The sequence below is a fragment of the Nannospalax galili genome, unplaced genomic scaffold (assembly GCF_000622305.1).
Source record: "Nannospalax galili isolate Female #2095 unplaced genomic scaffold, S.galili_v1.0 scaffold540, whole genome shotgun sequence".
NCBI lineage: Eukaryota > Metazoa > Chordata > Mammalia > Rodentia > Spalacidae > Nannospalax > Nannospalax galili.
In genome coordinates, this window is record NW_008348613.1 from 384,141 (window position 1) to 403,879 (window position 19,739).

General features: G+C 40.4%; 1 protein-coding gene across 1 annotated transcript in view; it reads right to left on the bottom strand.

Moving 5' to 3' along the window:
• The window catches only part of Pla2r1 (phospholipase A2 receptor 1), a 134,532-nt gene that overhangs the window by 14,348 nt on the left and 100,445 nt on the right, over positions 1–19,739 (bottom strand). The window contains 5 exon segments of the mRNA XM_029569698.1: positions 499–629; positions 1,290–1,407; positions 14,329–14,468; positions 17,226–17,329; positions 18,072–18,136. Coding sequence (XP_029425558.1) covers positions 499–629; positions 1,290–1,407; positions 14,329–14,468; positions 17,226–17,329; positions 18,072–18,136 — 558 coding nt within the window.

A 19,739-nucleotide genomic window follows, 5' to 3' on the forward strand; every position in this document is an offset into this window, starting at 1 on the left:
ACAGAACATCCCACACAATCTTATTCATCTATATACCTACTTCCCAAATGGCACCATCCCATAGCCTCCCCCCTCCCACATACTGGAGCCTACATACTCTGTCATCCTGTTACTGTAGGACATAATTTTTAAAAGTAAAACACCATTAGTCTCTTATTTACATCTAAAGCCCCATTCAGAAATCTCTTCATAGCCTCCAAGATAAAATATGTGATGACTAGAGTAATTATGTTTATGATACTCATGAAAGTTATATGAAATTACATTATCAAAAATTAATAAACTACTAGTAAACTAATAAATTTATAGCTCCAAAATATATAGAAAGACAAAATCTCTAGTTAATAAGTCTCAAAGATGGATTTCTTATTAACATGACTTCTAAAAATAAATCTTAAGGGTCTGGGAATATAGCTCAATGGCTAGAGTGCTTGCCTGGCATGCAGAAGAGCCTGGGTTTGATCCCCAGTATCCCCTCCAATAACTCTTAAAACTTACATTTATTATATCAAATGGAGACCAGTTAGAGTAGACCGCAGGCTTTCCATTTAACCACGTCTCAAAATCATCACTTTGTAACCCAATCCACACATTAGTACTCTGGCCAAAAAGATTCATAGTAATGAAAGCTGAAAAATAGGAATTAATTACTTAATAATACCTTAGAAACCATTTGGGTCACCATCAGTTCTGCTGATAAATAAGATTCTATTTAAATGATAACAAAACTTAATTAAGAATCAATTGTAGGATCATCACTCTGTTCTTGTTAAGGTAATGCCGCTTCTTTCACTTTGGTTTCAGTTTAAATTGACAGAAATTAGCTGGCTAACCTGAGATTTCATCAGGTCATCAGCAAAATAATTTCCAGCGTTCATTTAATACATTTTTAAACAAAAGAGCATCAATGTACTATATTTAAACTGAAGTATATAACTGCCTAAATGTCAAATAAAAGTGTATAGGTAAATCTAAGGTGACCTTAAAAAGCATACCATTCTTGAGAAGTTATTTTAGCCATTTTGAAACATACAACATAAATAAAGGCATATTCTTTCCAGTGCTGCTATCAAGTTAAAGCCTCTAAACTGAGCAGTTTCTTGGTAGTGGACAGACTTATAGAGATGTCATGTCACAAAACCTCAATGCTCAAACTGAAATTTCATGTGTCACCAGCAATACAATATTTTAAATGTTGATTCGAAAAATGCAAGTTTTGGGAGTGACTATTTTAATTACTATTTGGATAAAAGTGGCTGTTTTGGCTTGGTTGAATGCTCCCACTCTACCTTGCTCCAGTTCATTTTCAATGGAAACCAGCGTCCCTCCCTTTTCAGCACAGAAGTCTCGAGCACCTGTCCAGTTCTTCAGATTGCTGGTGTCTTTGGAGATCCTTACCAGGAAGCACTATCAAAAACACCGACACAAAGTGTTCATTTCTGTATTTTTCTAGACATACGTTTTTATTACTTTTAATTATGTGTGTATATGCACATGTGTGCAGGTGCCCACAGAGGCCAGAAGCATCCAAAACTCTGGGACTGGTGGTAGAGGTGTTGTGAACCATCCCATGTGGGTTCATGCTCTTAACTACTGAGCCATCTCTCCAGTCCCCTCACTTCAGTGTTTTTCTAAGTGAACTAAAAATTTCCCAAAGACACTGAAGGTCATCCTTGAAAATTATAATTTTCTTGGGGAAGAAAACTCATTTTTCTTTCAACTGCTCTGTAAGCATTAATGAAGCAGGAAGAGAGCTGCTTTGGAAGAAAGCAATGATTTGTTTCATTTATATCAGGCAGAGCTGAAGCAGGGATGTGTGTCATGTGAATCGTCACAGCAGAGTCTCCTGCTCAGTGGGAAATGGTGCTCTTCCTAAGGAAGGAGGCAGGCTGCTTGTGAAATCTGCAGGAGGAGATTTAGTCTAAGAAGAAACCCAGGAGTAGCATTGAGCAGCTTAGCTCAAATTCATGTACAAGCAGACTTCCTCACTTTAGCTAGAGAGGAATACAGAAAAAGAAATCATATCAGGCATTTAAGTTCACTAGATCCTCAGAGTCAGCCATTTAATCAGAAAGTGCATTGGAAATTCCAGAATAGGAAGAGGGGGGATGAGTCTCCTGGTAGGAGAGGCAAGGGCAAGACTGGGGAATCCCAGGAAGGTGGAGAAACAAAGGCGGTTCACTACCCATGCCAATGTATCCCAAAGGACAGGTTAGGTTTTCACAATGACACCAGTTCTTAAAAAAATTATTATGTCACACCCAAGTAGTGGTCAGAGGCCAACCTTTGGGAGTCGGTTCTCACCCTCCACTGTGGGATCCAGGGATCAAACTCAGGTTGTCAGGCTTATGTGGTAAGTGCTTTTACCCTCTGAGCCATCTCACCGGCCTGAGGCTGATTGTAAATAAAAAGAGGATCATGCCTGAATCATGGCAGAGGTTTCCTTGCTATGAGATGGGATAAGAATCAGAACAATACAATTAGCTTGTCTTCCCTTCGCACTCAATAGAATGTAAATGTTGTAGGCAGATTGGAGTCAGTCAAGAGGGATAAAGAGGACACAAGCTCAAACACTCAGGACAGGTTCCAGAGAGGTAAAGAGAGACTATATATGGGGACTGTGGTTCGAATACCCAGAACCCCCATAAAAAGCTGAGATGGAGACTGGAATCCCTGGAGCTAGCTAGACTAACGCAAAGAGAGAGTTCTTGGCTCAGTGGATAGCAATCGAGGAAGCCATCCAAATCAACTTTGGGTCTCTACACACATATATGCATGTGCACATACATCTACATGTGTGCCCCCACACATGCAAATATACACAATACATTCCTACTACACACATATACATGAATAAAAAGGAAGACCCTCTGATTGTATTTAAGGCCCACTTCAGGAGATCGAACCCATACTTGGCACTGGTGTCAGATCTAAGAACCTGTTGTTAGACAGATGACAGGCCCTAGGGGAAAACCCATTACTAATATTGTACCAAATGCACTTAGTATTAAAATAACTCCTGATGACTTATTGTTACACCCATAGGTTAGTGCATCTTTCAACTCAACCCTAATCAGAGAAGCTTCTTCTTGCAATAGAAACTAATTATCACAGAGACCCATAACTGGTCAATGTGCAGAGGATAAGAGACTACAGAATGCTCAGTCCCAAAGGGACATTAATGTTATACCTTTCCTTCTTCTCAAGGCTGAGGAATCATCACAGAAGAGGGGGCAGAAAGATTGTAAGAGCTGGAGGTGGTGGATGATTATAAGGATGACAGGGAAGCTGTACACGTGAACTCATGGCAATTGCAGCAGTATGACAAGAGTTACTCAAGCTCAAGGCAGCAAAATCCTAGCATGGAGCTGGGAAGATGGGCAGGAAGTCCCACCCCAAGCTGGGGAGGTCTTGGCATTTCGTAGCTGCCGGGACAGGAAGAGTCAGTTTTCTTTAAGGAAACTTCTTTGCTTGTGACCACATTCCAGGGCAGGTACTATACCCGAGTATTTGGGCAACACCTACTGGACTCAAGGGAAAAAAAAAAAAGGAGAAGAAGAACATGAATTTGGGAGGGAGGTGGGTAGATCCGGGAGGGATTGGGAAAGGAGGAATATAGTCAAAATACATAGTATGAAGTTCTCAAAGAATTAATAAAAATACTTATTTTTAAAAAAAGGAAGAAAGAAAAGAAAAAGAATCAAGACCTAGACACTCTAACACATTCTTTCAGGCACCTAGAGCAAACTTGTCTTATTAGAACATTGAACCAGAGTGTGTCCTCCATCTGTGTGACTCTGAATTGAACATGCCCAGAAATGTGTCCATCTTTCCTTCTTAAACCATGATCTTAATCTGAGCACACTCATGGTGTGCTCGCCCAATGAGTGCTCTCCCAGATGAGTAGGTTGCCAAGATTGTCAAGCTTCTATTCCTTGAGGAGAGAATTGCTCAGAGGACAATCCCAGTGCTCTCCTTAATAGATGCAGGCAAGAGGTCTTTCCCACTCTTTTATCTCTTGCTTGTGTTTTTGTCTTAGCATTCTTGAAGATGCAAACTCACTAGGATCAATTACAAACTGACCTTCTCAGGCATTCTAGATTTAGCATAGTGGCCTTTCATATAACACAATTTTATCCCTTGGGATATTTTGACAAAGTCTGAGGGCATTCTTCGTTATTCTTAATTTGGGGAGGGTTATTATTGACATGGACAGATGGGGACCAGGATGCTGAGATACTGCCATGCATGGTCAGATCACTTCACCACAACTAAGAATTATTTAGCCCAAAATGTCTATAGTACCAGGCCATATTTTCCCCAAAACTCAGTCCTGATGTCATTCTTTTGTTTAAACCCCTTGGTTTTTATTTTTTATTTTTTATTTTTTTTTTTTTTACTGCTTTAAAAATAAAATCCCAAACAATATAGCCTGAAGTTGAGTTAGCAATCAAGAGTGCCTTTTTGTGCTCAACATCCTTAGTAATTAGAGAAATGTTTATACAAATCACTTTAAGATTCCATCATACCCCAGAGAACAAAAGACACCAAATGCTGATGAGGATGTGGAGAAAGGGGAACGCTCATTCACTGTTGGTGGGATTGTAAACTCATGCAACCCCTATGGAAAGCAGTGTGGAGAACCCTCAAAAATCTAAAAATGAATCTGCCATATGATCTGGTTATACCACTTGTTGGTGTGTGCCCGAAGGACTCATCTTTAGAGATACCTGTACATCCATGTTTGTTGCTTCTTATCAACGTTATCCCCACACTCTCCCAATAACACCCACCTCCCACCATCCCCCTTCTCCTTATAATGTTCGCAATAGCTAAGAAATGGAAACAACCTAAATGTCCCTCAACTGACCAATAGATAATAAAAATGTGGTACATTTACACAATGGAGTTCGACTCATCAGTAAGAAAAGATGAGATTATGAAATTTGCAGGTAAAAGGATGGAACTAGAGACTGTTACACTAATTGAAGTAACACAAACTCAGAAAACCAAATGACATATGTTCTCCCTCATTTGTGAATTGTAGCACCAATCCCTTATATGTGAATATATATCCTGATGTAACCGTAGGAGCCAGGACAACAAAAAGGAAATACTGAGGTAACGGGAAAGAAAGAGCCTGAAAGGGGGATAGTAGGGAATAGATGTTACCAGGGGGAGGTAGGGAAAGTGGAAGTATTCTGCTGTGAGGGGAGGGGACCATGGTGGTGGGGGATGAGGGAACTAAGGAGAGGAGGGATGGTGGGAGGGGGGTGTTATTGGGGGAGGGTGGGGATAATGGGGGCACTTGAACTGGGGAGGGAGGAGGGAGGTTGGATGGGGGAGAGAGAGGAGAGATGAATGGAACTTGGAGGGCTATGGAAGCCAGAGGGAAATGTGTTGGCTCAAGAACCCCCTGAGAAATGCATATATGGTGTCTGAACATTAGTGCTTGTGTATACCTGGGGGCTGTATGGCAAGGAACACAGTGACAGACAGGAGAGACCTCCCTTCAAGTGGTTGCTTAGAGTAGTCCAAGAGATTCCCCAGATAACACAGGCTATTGCCAGAGCCCTTGGTTACCTCCTAGAACTCGAAGATAAGACCTTACTTCTGAAGACAGGACATACCTCAGACACAGGACTTGGAGAAGCCTTCTTCCTGAAGTCTATTCTCATAGTTCTAGAGGATACTATGCAAGCTGCTAAGGGGTAAAATCAATCAATGGTCCAACCCAGCCCTAAAGCCTAATAATGATAACGACTGGCACAGCAAATTACCTCTATTGGTGCAGTAGTGGCACTGCTATGTAGGGGGTAATCAACAACCATCTAATTGGACTTAAAGCCCTATCAATGGGAGGGAGCTCATGGGTAGCACTGTAAACACAGCCAAATACACATGGCTGGAGAGGGCATAGATCCTAGAGAAAATCTGATCTCTGTCATAGCTCTAGACATATGCTAAATATGGATTCTTATATTTGCAGACAAATACCATACACCACTCATCAAAGAAGCTTGTTTTTGCAAAAGATGGGAGGCTACTGCAGAGTTCCACAACTGGTCACACACAGAGAATATACATCTGAGAGATGCCTACTCCTAGGTGACACACCTTCAGTGGAACCTCTACACCCAAGGCTCATGGAACATAGCAGGACATGCGGTAGAAAGAAAACTAGTGCATCTGTCAACTCTAACCAGCAAAGCTTCCTTATACAGAGTGTGATGCACACACACAGAAACCCACAACTGGCCAAGTTTTAGAGAGTAAGAGACTACAGAGTGTGTGTCCCTGGATAGGACTCCTATATTAACCTTTACTTACCCATGACTCAGGGACCATTGCAGAAGAGGGGTGGAAAGATTATAAGAGCCAGAACTTGTCCATGAACATAGGGAAATGGAGGTTTGCAGGTCACTGGAAGCTTGCACATGTGAACTCGAGGCACATGGTGACATCGAGCACAAGACCCATGCCAACTCAACCAGGCAAGGGCCCAGAGTAGAGGGAGGAAAATGGGCGGTGGGCTGGCCCCAGTCTGGGAATGGTTGGAAACTGATTACTACTGGGTGAGGAAGAGTAGGCCTCACTCACCATCTCTAGCTAGGCTGACTAGACTTCAGTGGAAGAACTTGCACCAAAGAACATCTGGGTACAAATGCTTGACTGGATAGGAATTAACATATATGGAGGAATGCATGAGGTCCAGTGGGGGTTTGGAGGGGCGTGGATGGGGGAGGGGGGTCTAAATTTGATTAAGAACTGTTGTATGAATTGTACAAAAGCTCAATAAAAATTTTAAAAAAAGAATGACTTTCTGAGTCTCCTAGATACCTCTTCCTTGTTTGCTTCACAAAGAAGCTGAATTGGCTTTAGAAGAGTTTCATTTTAGCAGCTATCCTTTTATCTGTTTCTTTTCACTCTGCTTCTTTCTTCTAATTACAAATTCCAAAGAGTGGCACATACTAATTATTGGGAAGTCTTATCATTTAATGTGAATTCTCCTTGTGTTCAGATAGTCACACTAACGAACCACTCATAAATACCAACGACTCTCTCTGGCTTAGTTAGTTCACTTCATCCTTCTCTGCAGTGAAACTTTTCCCTCAGTGCCCCACACACCATGAAAGTGCTGCCTCCTAATGCCACAAGTTCACTGTTCTAAGTATATACTGTATTTACTAACGAAACAGTGAAACAGTGGTGTTAATAATTAAGGCAAGCAGCAGGATGAAGGATGGCATCTTTGGTTTTAACTATATCTATTTACAAATTTGCAAAATGTGATAGAGTATATTGTGAATTAAAGAGATTCTGCAAGATTCCAAGTGAATTTTGAATGTAAAACTCCTTTGTTTCAAAACAATTTCCAGTTCGATATTTGGTGTTGGAATCTGTGGCATATCCTCCAATTTTTTTTTCCCAGTGTTCCTACTATCACTGAATGGCCCAGAGATCTGTGTCTGAAGTTTGGGGGGCATCCTTACCCTCCCATTATCTCTGCTTCAACACTGCCATTTGGATAGCTCATTTCACAAAGAACACCCCTGTCCCTCATGTCCACTGCCAAGCCTTCCTAGTCCAAGTTACTAATGTTTTCCCTGGACTTCTGTGGTAGCTGTCTAACTGCTTTTGCCCTCCTCACCTGTGCCTCTTTAATGTATCACTGGCACTGCAGGGAAATTGACACTTTTCGAAATCTGATCCTAGCCATGTCTCTCCTAAGGTAAAAATTTTCCATTGCTTTTAGGTTCAAAACCAGAAGCACGAACATCCTCTCACCCTGCCTGTGCTTGTCCTGCCTTCCATTGTCGTTCTTGTTTCCTTTAGTCTTTTAAATGCTGTATTTCCCCTCACCCCAGGGCCTTAGCACATTCTGTTCCCTGTACTTCTGTTTCTTTTTCGGAGACAAGATCTCATGTAGCCCAGGCTGGCTTTGAAACTCATGACCTTCCTGCCTCAGCCTTCCAAGGCTTGGGTTACAGGTGTGTGCCACCACGCTCGGCTCCCTGCAACTTTCAGTGATCCTTACCTCCCAGTACCTAACTGAGGATCTCCTATTACACAATTCCATAGGCTTGTATAACTTTCTATATCACATACATCACAGTTTTATAACTATACAATTATTTTCTTGGCCAATTCACTAAAGTTTGTTTTCCCTTTAGTCTGTAAGCTCTGAAAGAGAAAGCATTGTCTGCTTTTGAATTCTGAATATCCAACAGAGTTAAATGAATGAATAAAAGATGAAGAATTTGACAAATCTGAAGAAATTGAAAGGAGAGAATTTTTTTTGTTTGTGCAATTGTTTTGGTTTTTGTTTTTGATGTCAGAACAGGAAATAGTATTTTTAAGGAAAAGATTCTGCTGTATATGAAAACCAAACATTGACCAATCCTAACCCAGAGACTACAAAAGCACCTATTATACCTATTAGCACTGAACCCTGGTCTAGAATAAAATGTGCAATGTGCACAAAGAAACACACACACACACACAGAGAGAGAGAGAGAGAGAGAGAGAGAGAGAGAGAGAGAGAATCTCTTAGCTCTGCTATCTTCCTGAGGTAATACCTTGTCAAACTTCTTATACATCATCAAACTACACTATCAAACATGGAGAAAATGATTTATGAGACATTGGCAAGGATGCTTAACTTTCAGGTATCTTGGTTTTTAAAACTCTAAAAAGATCATTAACTTGTCGACTGACTTTTTAAAAATAACAAAAATTATTCCAAGGAAGTTGACAAAGAAGAAGCAAAGTTTAACGGTCCATAATATACTGAAATTTGTTCCGAATTGAGGAAGTAGGTTCTGCCACTTTTTCTCCCACTTTTCTTTCTGTAGCTTTAAGGGTTAACTGGCCTCCAAGTGCATGCACACTCATGGTCAGCTGAATTGCACACACGTGCAGGAGTCCATCTCGGCTTGCTGCTCCTCTCAGCAACAGCTTTCAGAAAAATCTGATCAGCCCATTTACACTAGTTCCCTTTTATTCACAGTTTTCATCTTTAGCAGTTTCAGTTACCCATGGTTAAGAAAGGGAAGGGCGAAGATAATATAAGATAATGGTGTGTGTGTGTGTGTGTGTGTGTGTGTGTGTGTGTGTGGTGTGTGGTGTAGAGAGACAGGGAGAGAGAGTGGGCAAGACAGAGAAAGAGAGAGGAGGGAAAGAAGTTACAGGTCATTCTTGTAATTGCTTTATTTTATTATTTCTTGCTGTGATTTTTTGGGGGTCGTCTTTTTGAGACATGGTCTCCCTGTAGCCCCAGCTGTCCTGGAACTCACTATGTAGACCAGGCTGGCCTTGAACTCACAGAGATCTGCCTGCCTCTGCCTCCCGAGTGCTGAGATTAAAGGTGTGCACCACCACACCCGGCCTTGTGATTATTTTTATAAGATTCTTTTCATTAAAAAAACACGCACATGTGTGTGTCTGTGTGTTGCTATGTGCATGTGTGAGTGCAGGCACTTGTAGAGTCCAGAAGAAGATGTGGAATCCCTCAGAGCTGGGGTAACAGGTAGCTGTGAGCTGCCTAATATAGATGCTGGGAACTGAACTTGGATCCTCTGCAAGGACAGTACATGCTCTTAACCACTGAGCTATCTCACTAGCCCCTGTGACTGTCTCTTAACATACCTAATTTATAAATGAAACTTATCATAGGCATGCAATCCTTGCAAAGGCTCTCATGTAAAGGCTTGTTGTGCAAGGAAACTGGATTGGGAGGTGTTGAGGACATTTAAGAGTTGGAGCCTAGTGAGAGGCTCTTAGGAACTGCAGGTGTGTCCTCAAAACAGACCACGAGACCTCAGTCTCCGTCTCTCTGCCCACTTCTCTCTCTCTCCAGGATGTAACCACTTATTTGTTCACTGTCTGTTCCAAAATGAAATTTTGATAGCCAGGGGTGGTGGTGCACGCCTTTAATCCCAGCACTTGGGAAGCAAAGGCAGGCGGATCTCTGTGAGTTTTAGGCCAACCTGGCCTACATAGCAAGTTTCAGGCCAGCTGGGACTACAAGGGAAACCCTGTCTCAAAAAGACCGGAAAAAAAAAAGAGAAATTTTGAGACAAGATAGGCATTTGTGTGTATCTTCCTTGATAATCGACTCTAGGGTACACTTGTTCTAACAGCTGTATGAAGCTAATAGTTATAAGGATGAAGTAAAAGTCAATCAGCATCTAAATACAAATTAAAACCATACAGAAGAAAACACAGGTAAATATCCATGGTGTGTGGTTTGAGGATGGATTTTAGGTGTGGTACGAAAAGCACAGGTAATAGAAGGAAAAGTAGATCCACTGGGTGTCATCAAAATTTCAAACTTTAGTGCACCAAAGGCCATTACAATTCTAAGGGAGAAGTATAATTACAGTTATGGGGGTAGCAATCATTTGTCTACTATGAATTTATTATATATAATATAGAAAGCATTCTTCTAACTGAACAATAAAAGGCCAAATTACTCAATTAAAAAATGGACCAAAGACTTGATTAAATATTATTTTCCCAAGAAGATCAACAACTAGCCAAAAATACATGAATGAAATCTTGGTACAGAATGGCAGGATTGTAAATGGTTTAGTTGCTGTGAAAACTCATTTGTCAATTCCTCAAACAGATAAACAAGAATTACCCTATGACCCAGCAGTTGTACTCGTAGACTTATCTCCCAGAGAACTGACAGTAGGGACTTGGAAATTATACATCAATGTACGTTTATTCTTGTGTTGCTTTTATCTGTTGACTATTGTGAATCAATCTGCAGATAAATGAATAAAAAGGAAATGTGGGGCTGAGGAATTAGCTAGGTTTGTAAAGCGCTTCCTTGTAAGTCTGGAGGACCCAAGTTCTATCCCCAGAACATGTGTTATAAAAAAAGGGGGGGGGGTCTGGAGAGATGGCTCAGTGCCTAAGAACACTGGTTGTTCTTGCAGAAGTCCCGGGTTCGAATCGTAGCACCCACATGGAAGCTAACAAGTCTCCTTAACTCCAGTTACAGGATCCGACAGCCTCTTCTGCCCTCCATGGGCATTGCATGACATGGGTACACTTACCTACATGCAAGCAATATACTCATACACATAAGATAAAAATAATAAATAAAATATTTAAAAAATTTTTAAAAAGCTAGATATGGTGGCACAAATGTAGCCTCAGCACTAGGGAGGCAGAGATGAGGGGGGTCCAAAGTTCACTGGCCAATCAGCCTGGCCTACTTGCTGAGCTTCAGGTCAAGAGACCCTGTATGAATAAAAAAAAAAAAAGTGGATGGTGCCTAAAGAATGACACAAAGTTGTTTGCTGGTCTCCATATGCGTGCACATGTACGTTCAGGTGTACCTACACACATGTGCAACTCATAGGCACAGGCTAAATGAACTAAGTCCAACACAAGGGCAAATATTGTTTAAATTCACCCAATAAGCACTCACAGGGGGTATCTTCCCTGCCCTACAATCCTCTGTGTTCCATGCACTCAAACTTCCTTCCCTTTAGCCCCTGAAAGCCCTTGGTCTTTCTGATGGCTTTAGATAGTTTTTTCTTTTCTAGCACATTCAATAGGTGGAATAAGATAGCATTTTTTCATTTTCAGATTGTGTCTTGCCCTTAGTAATGTGTGTTCAAGGATCCTGCATGTCTTCTGGTTGTTGATAATTCCCATCTCTTCCGCATTGAATGTTATTCCATTGTCTGGATGGAGCACGATTGACTCAGCCTCTCACTTTCTGCGTGGTATCTTGGTTCCAGACACTGGCAATTCTGAATAAATCTGCTATAAACATCTGTGCACAGGTTTTTAAGTAGACATAAATTTTCAGTTCTTTTATAAAGGAAACTATCAAAGAGTGCAAATGTGGATTGCACGATAAGGGTACTGGTTTGATAAGCAGCTGCCACCTATCTTCCATGGGGTCTGCACCCTTCCCAACTCCCACCAAGACTGCAGGAGACTCCTGCTGCTGTGCATTCCCAGCAGCGTTCAGGGGAGTCAGTGTTCCAGGGGTTGGCTGTTCTGATAGAAAGGCACACCTCATTGCTCTTCCAATATGCATATTGGAGTAAGAATCTGAGTTCTAATGGAGTGGCCAGTGTAGGATGTGGGGCGGGGGGCAAGACCGCTGGATTCAGGGTCAGGGAAAAGGAAGTTGATTTGGGGGGGATGTATGTTTGTCTGTGTTCTTCCAGGTGGTGGGGAGACACACACACCGGGCCAGAGGACAATCTCGAGTGTCAGTCCTCACCTAACACTTTGTTTGAGACAGGATCTCTCTTTTTCAATGCTGTCTACTCCAGGTCAGCTGGCCTATGAGCTTACGAAAATTCTCCTGCCTCAACCTTCCAGGTAAGGCATGCTGGGATTTCAGATGCATGTGCTACTATGTCTGACTTTTTACATGGGTTCTGGGCATCTGAACTCTGGTTGTCAGGATTGTTGGACCAGTGCTCCACTCACTGAGACATCTCCCGAGTCCAAGGCTGATGTGGGATTTGACACATCTTTGCTGTGAACTTTCAGAAAAGTAACACGATTGTATTGTCCTGAGACTTCTCATATGTAAAATTGGAATAATAACTGTGCATATCTTAAAAATTCAGTAAAATAAGAATATCTCTGAAATCACGCAACAAAATCACCTAAGAGCCAGGCATGGTGACACATACTTTTAATCTCAGCACCCTGGAGGCAGAAGCAAGTAGATCTCTGTGAGATAGAGGCCAGCCTAGTCTACATAGAAAGTTCCAGGCCAGCTGGGGCTACAGAAAGACCCTTTCTGAAAAAGCAAGCAAACAAACAAAATCAGCTAAGAGGTAAAGGCAACCTAATATTCATGATAGATGGAGGGATGTATGGGTGAGCAAAATGTGGTCACATATACTAGGGAATATTACTCAGCCTTAAAAAAGAAGGAAATCCTATCACATGCAATGACATGGGTGAACCTTAAAGACATTACTTTAAGTGAAATGAGCCAGTCGTAAAAGATAAACAGTGCATGACTCTACATATATATGTGAGGCATCTAAAGAATTCAAGTTCAGAGAATCAAGAAGTAAAATGGTGGTTGCTAGGAGCCAGGGTGTGATATGGAGGAAGAATGATGAGTGTAGAGTTTCAGTTCTGCCAGAAAAAGGATGTGGAGATGCTTCATACAACAATATAGATGTTTAACACTAGAGAATCACACGCTGAAAGTGGTTAAGGTCGTAAATTCTGTAGCATGTGAATTTCATCACAATTAAACTCAGCAAAACAAAACCCTGCCAGGTCTATACACAGTACTGAATAAACATGTATAGAGAGGTAAGTGGCTGCCCTGCCCAGGTCAACACTGAGAGCAAGGTGGCAGCGGAGAGCACCCTGCCAGCATGGCAGCACTTAGATTAAAAACTGCCAGGCCACAACTGAACAGCAATTTCATGTTACCATAGGAAATTATTACACCATTTCAGTTTTTTATTCTCTAAGAGTTAAACAATTATAATTTGGGACTCATTTTAATTACTTCCATGTAAGGCCTATAAAGTTCCTTTATTTCAAAGCAGAAGGAATGGGGGGAAAGTCTTGGCCTTAATTGAAGGCAGCACTAGAAATCATATACCTGGTTAGCAGTATCCCCGATGGCAATTTTTTTCTCTTAAATTCAATTCTGTATTGAAGTGTCAGCTTTATGAGGGTCAAGATGACATTGAGCAACTAAGGTATTAGTTTGTCAGTTCACAGTTGACTAGAGCTCTTCTGGTTCCAGGCAAGGAAGACACGGAGGGAGAAAATGGAATACAGGTCCTCTGGAGTTTACATATTTTGGGCGTTAGGCAGGGCCTAGATATGCAGGCATGGAGGCATACATACACATGTGCACACACATACACATGCATGCACACACACATCACATCTAGAGCATCATACAGTCCAGAGAAAGTCATTAGCAAGACTGTGTCTATGAAGGAGGAGTGTAGGCAGGGCTACTTTCCACAGAACCTTTTTATTCCCCAAGGGTTGCTCCTAAATGGAAGACTTCTGAAACTCTTTGAAAGTCGTGACAGAGATATCCTAGGTCCCTTTTTTTTTTGTTTTTTTTGAGACAGGGTCTCCCTGTAGCCCCAGCTGGCCTGGAACTCACAGAGATGCGCCTGCCTCTGCCTCTGCCTCTGCCTCCCAAGTGCTGGGATTAAAGGCGTGCACCACCATGCCTGGCCCTACTCATGGTTTTTTTTTTTTTCATTTTTTTTTTTTTAATTACCCTCACTTTTCAGTTTTTCCAAAGAGAACACCTACAAAAGAGAAACAGAGGTGACTTTGCCAGAAGAAATTTACCTTATGGTTAAAATAGAGCCATCCTTTGGGACATGTTCCATGCTGTGCTGATGTGTCTTTTTCTTTCTCCATGACCCAAATTTTTCTTCTCTTACAAATGCTAGGCATCGAAATAGAACAGTCCTCAGTCCCCCAGAGCCCTGCAGGAGGGAAATGGGTTAGAAAAAGCTGAAGAACAACGGCCATTCCGCCCAAGAATTCTCTATTGGTCACCTTTTGTGACTCTTATATTTTTCCATAATGTTAGTTTTGAAATCTAGAAATAGAGCGACACTACTAATTACAGAGTTCTCTGTCAATGACATCTACCTGGGCAAGGTACCAACCGAATAATTTGAATGTGAGAATGTAAAAACTTGGGGCTGGAGAGATGGCTCAGCTGTTATAAGCACAAGCTGCTCTTGCAGAGGACCTGCATTCAGTTCCCACATGGCAGCTAACAACCATGTGTAACTCAAGTTCCAGGGGATCCAACACCTTCTTCTGATCTCCATGGGTATTGCATGACATGGGTGCACTTACATACATGCAGGCAAAACACTCATGCACATAAAAATAAAATAAATACATTTTAAAAAAAGAATGAAAAAACTTTGCAAAAAAGTTATTAAATGCTATCTTCAAAAAAGATTAAAGTCCTAAGAATATTTGGCTTGGGAAGTAAAATAAGGCTTCATAGAGTAATATTTTGTTTTAAAGCATTCAGCTTCAGCATACAGAGAAATAGAGATTCTAAAATAGATGATTCTTTCCAAAGATTTTTAAACTTTTCTAAAGATTTAAAAAATTTTAACTTATTTATTCATTTATTTTTATGTGTATGAGTATTTTGCCTGCACATATATAAGTGTACCATATATGAGCAATGTCCACAGAGGCCAGAAAAGGGCATCAGATTCTCCTTGGAATTGGAGTTTCAGACGGTGGTTAGCCACCATTTGTTGTTGGGAATCAAACCCGAGTCCTCTGCAAGCAGTCAGCTCTCTTAGCTGCTGAGCCATCACTTCAGCACCGTAAACTTTTATAAAGACTTTAAAACACTTCTAAACTTTATAGTTCTTTAGAAAATGTGGTTTTAAATTCCACTTTAAAAAAAGATAGGTCTTACTCTGTAGCCCTGACTGGCCTAGGCCTTGCTATGAAAACCAAGCTGGTCTCAAACTCATCACAGAAATCTGCCTGCCTCTGCCACCTGAGTACTGGGATCAAAGCTACCACATCCTGTCTAGAAACTCAAGAAGTTTCTGATTTGGTGGTGTTTCCAAATGTTTAGTTTGAGAACACTAAAAATTCCCAAATCCCCAAACACCAAAATCTGAAATACTTCTTATCCTAAGGGTTTTGGATAAAAGATATTCAACTGCAGAATAATGTAGAAAAATTAAATTGGGAACTTTTAAGAAAGGAGTTCTTCTCAGTCTTGACCCTTAAACAAAACAGACTCCCGCATGAACATGACTTCAATAAGATAAAGCGCCAACTCCTTTCCTAATGTCTCTTATTTATTTTTTTAAATTAGAAGGGCTACAATTTCAGAGTATGAGTTATAGGATGCATGCTATTAGCACCGAGACATAAATTCCAGACAGAGCAGAGTGCATGCAAATTGTAATGCAGGTTCAGCTTCTAGTGTCAGAAATAGGAGTTAGAAACTGTCAGCTTTGAGGGGAAGCTGGGCTGAGATTTTCAGTGCGGATCCACTGCTGTTTTCCCAGCCTTGCAAAACAGCCCTTTCCGTAGGCTGTTGTGACACCTGCTGGCAAAGCAAGCTGCCTAACCACAGCTTTCTTCTAATTGCTGAGGCCCTCCCACTGAGGATCGCTTTTTTGTGTTTCTCTCTCTCTTGACTCAGGCTAGTTATAAAATTCTCTTTTCTGGTTGGAAAATGTGGTTGGGTGTAAGTACATAATCAACCTGGGCAGCATTGTACTGATTAAGAAATTCACAAGCCAGGCTCCAGCTTCACTGTGCCGTTAAATCTACCTTGCAAGCTTAAAAGACAAGACAAGCAGCCCTTAGTGCCAGGGAGCAAAAGAAAAATAAAAGGAATAGTGAGCTGAATGAAGGTTTTCATTACAAGGGAAAAATAGAAATAAATTTCACAGGTTAAGTGCTGGTCAATTTATAAATCAGAAAGTAGAGAAATATTGGGGGGTCGAGAAATGGCTCAGCAGATAAGAGCACTGGCTGTTCTTACAGAAGACCTGGGTTCGACTCCCAGAACCCACATGGTGGCTAACAACTGTCCATAACTCCAGTTTCAGGGGATCTGACATTCTCTTCTGACCTCCTTGGGCACTATACAACATGGATGCACTTACATACATGCAGGCATAATACTCATACACATAAAATAAAAAAAGAAAGTAGAAAAATACGAAAAATGGTACCACATTGAAATTTCACAGAAAATTGTATTTTCCAGACATATGGTTTCAACCATATTCAATAATTTCGATGATTTCACATTTATTATTCTATAATTTGTTTGAATTATCTATATTGTTTTGTACATTTTATTTTTTTTTCATCTCACCCACGCCTTCATTGATGTAGATGCTTAGTGTGTACTTTAAATTCTATTCTCACTTCATCCTCAAGTGCCAGCATATTTTCTTGCATAAATCAATGTGCAACTCTTAATTGTTGGGCAGGGACAAGATACATCTAATTTATTTATATTTGATATGTAAGTACATGTTTGTAACAGTCTCCGTGGGCCCTGAGGTCTTATCCATATGTAAATTATTTTCAGGAACATAAATGCATTGATTTAACTGGAGGAGTAGCCATCCCATACCTTAAGACTATGAGACTGTGCATAGTCGACTGAAAACAAAAATAATCACACAGAGGTATTTGCAATATAAACCCCAACCATGGATGAATCAAATAACCTGTTATAGAAGAAATGAAGGCACATCTCTGGCTCTGATTATTCATAAATCTTTCTCTTCCTTTGTCCCAGTTCTGATATGTCACAGGTGACCCACTGCTCCAACTGCAGGAAAATTTAAATTTTTTAAAAAAGATTTATTTTTATTCTTATTTGTGTGTGTGTGTGTGTGTGTGTGCGTGTGCGTGTGCATATGCACACATGCCATGTGTGTAAGGGTATCTGTGGAGATCAGAAGGGAGCACCAGATCCCCTGGAGCTGTGTTACAGGAGGTTGTGAGCTGCCTGATGACATGGAGGGTAGGAACTAAACTTGGGTCCTCTGGAAGAGCAGCAAGTGCTTCTAACACACACACACATCCATAAAAGGGTTTTTTTCAGATTATGGATATGCTTATGGCATAGCCTGGTGATGGTTCTGTAGATGTAGACTTTAAAAAGACTCATAACTTTGGTCATTGGAATGAAAATTCATAAGTTAACAATAACAATTGAAGGCTATTCAGCAAATTGGTCACTAAGATCTAGCCCAATTATTCTGCAAATAAAACTTGTCAAATAGGGGGCTGGAAAGATCATTCAGTGGTTAAGAGCACTGACTGCCCTTGCAGAGGACCCAAGTTCAATTCCCAGGACCCACACGGCGGCTGCGAACCATCCTTAACTCCAGTTCCAGGGGGAATCTGAAGCCCTCTTCTGACCTCCATGGCATTGCATGACATGGGTGCACTCACATACATGCAGGCAATACATTCATACACATAAAATAAAAATAATAAATAAAATATTAAAAAAAAATTAAAAACTTGTCAAATAGTATTAAATGCAAATTAATCTAGGTTCATACTGAATTTCATCACTGGCTCTTCCTTCTTGAAGTCCAATCCACCAATTTACACCATATTTTGACAGCTATTAAAGGAAAGAAAGAAAATGTCAACATTTATCTACCTTGTTTTATTTTTTTCACTATTATGATCAATGGAGAGGTGCTATTAGCTTTTTTATTCTTTAGGATTTTACCCAGTCATATAAGGAAGAGCAACTAAGGCCTAGCAGCTAGAGAAAACCTGAAACTTCATTATTCTAAAACATTCCCTATTCATTATGAAGGAGAATTGGAGTCAACCATTGAAAATAATTTGTTTCATTCAACTTGGAAAGTAAATTTTCTAACTCTGTAAGAAGTCATATGAAGTAAAAAAGAAGATGGATTCTTTTTCTGACTATAATTAGTAGCTTATTCTCTCAATGATTTGTGGAAACTCACTACAGATGTCACATTTATATACAAGGTACAAAAACAGCAGAATAAAGATTTGAGTTTTGATATTAATCTGTTAAGCTTTAGACAGTGTTGGCATTCTAAGAGAGATGTGGCATAGGACAAAAGAATGCTACAGAGTTCCAATGTCAGACAACTAGAAAATTATTCTTTATCTTTAAAAAATCTAATGCCAATATTAATCACTCAGCCTAAACATAACAAAATGTAAAACTGAAACAACACGGGCATGCAGGTGCACACACACATACACACAGTTCAGCAGATGTAATACTGAACTTATGGGCCAGGAAATTGAAGTTCTCTCTTTAACCATAAATGATGAAGAGGCAGTAAGGATTCTTCAAGATTTCTAATGCAGTATACTTTATGGCGTGTGTGCTCCTTCTGTGTGTATTGAAATTCAAATTAATTTTTATATGCTACACCCTGTTAAACTGGAGGCATTATGTATTTAAATTAATACTTGTGTTTTTCTTTGTGGAGGTTCAGGAATAAATTTTAAGATACGTTGTTTTTTTCCATATGCATTTCAGGCCATCATGTAACAGAACCTAACAGCTTGCTAACATTCTAATTTTGAAACAGGTATTTTTTACTCCTTAAACAGCATGGCTGTCTGCCATATCAGTAATTTGAGAATAATGCAAGGTAGAATTACTGTGATTTGGGATCCCTGTGGTGATGTTTCATGGACGTGTTGCCACAGGCTGAATTCAGATCCCCATACTCAGACTTTGGAATGGCTCTGTTGAGATTGGCTGTGAACACAGTGGGAAAACCATAATTTCTTTCCAACTAGAGAGAGCTCATGTGCAACAATGGTAGAAATCATGGCCTGATGGCTCACTGTCCAATTAAGGACCTCTAAAGAGAAATTATAACTATTACATGCTAAGTGGCATATTTACTACCACTTCAGTAATGGTATGGTTATCTCCCATACAACATATCACAATTGTGATGTAGTAGAGAACTGCACAGGACAAGCCAGATGATACCTAGTCAAAATGGCCAGTGTGGAAAATGAATATTTTAAATTTTAGCTTAGATTTAAGGCCACAATAGAAACCCAGTTAAGGTGTGTTAGTAAGAAGAAATGTGATATGACCATCAGTTACACTTTGCTGTATTCAAATGGCCTTACAGGGCTGGAGAGACAGTGTAGCTATTAAAGGCTAAGACTAACAACCAAAATGTCAAATAGCCTTACAGGTTATATGGGAAGAA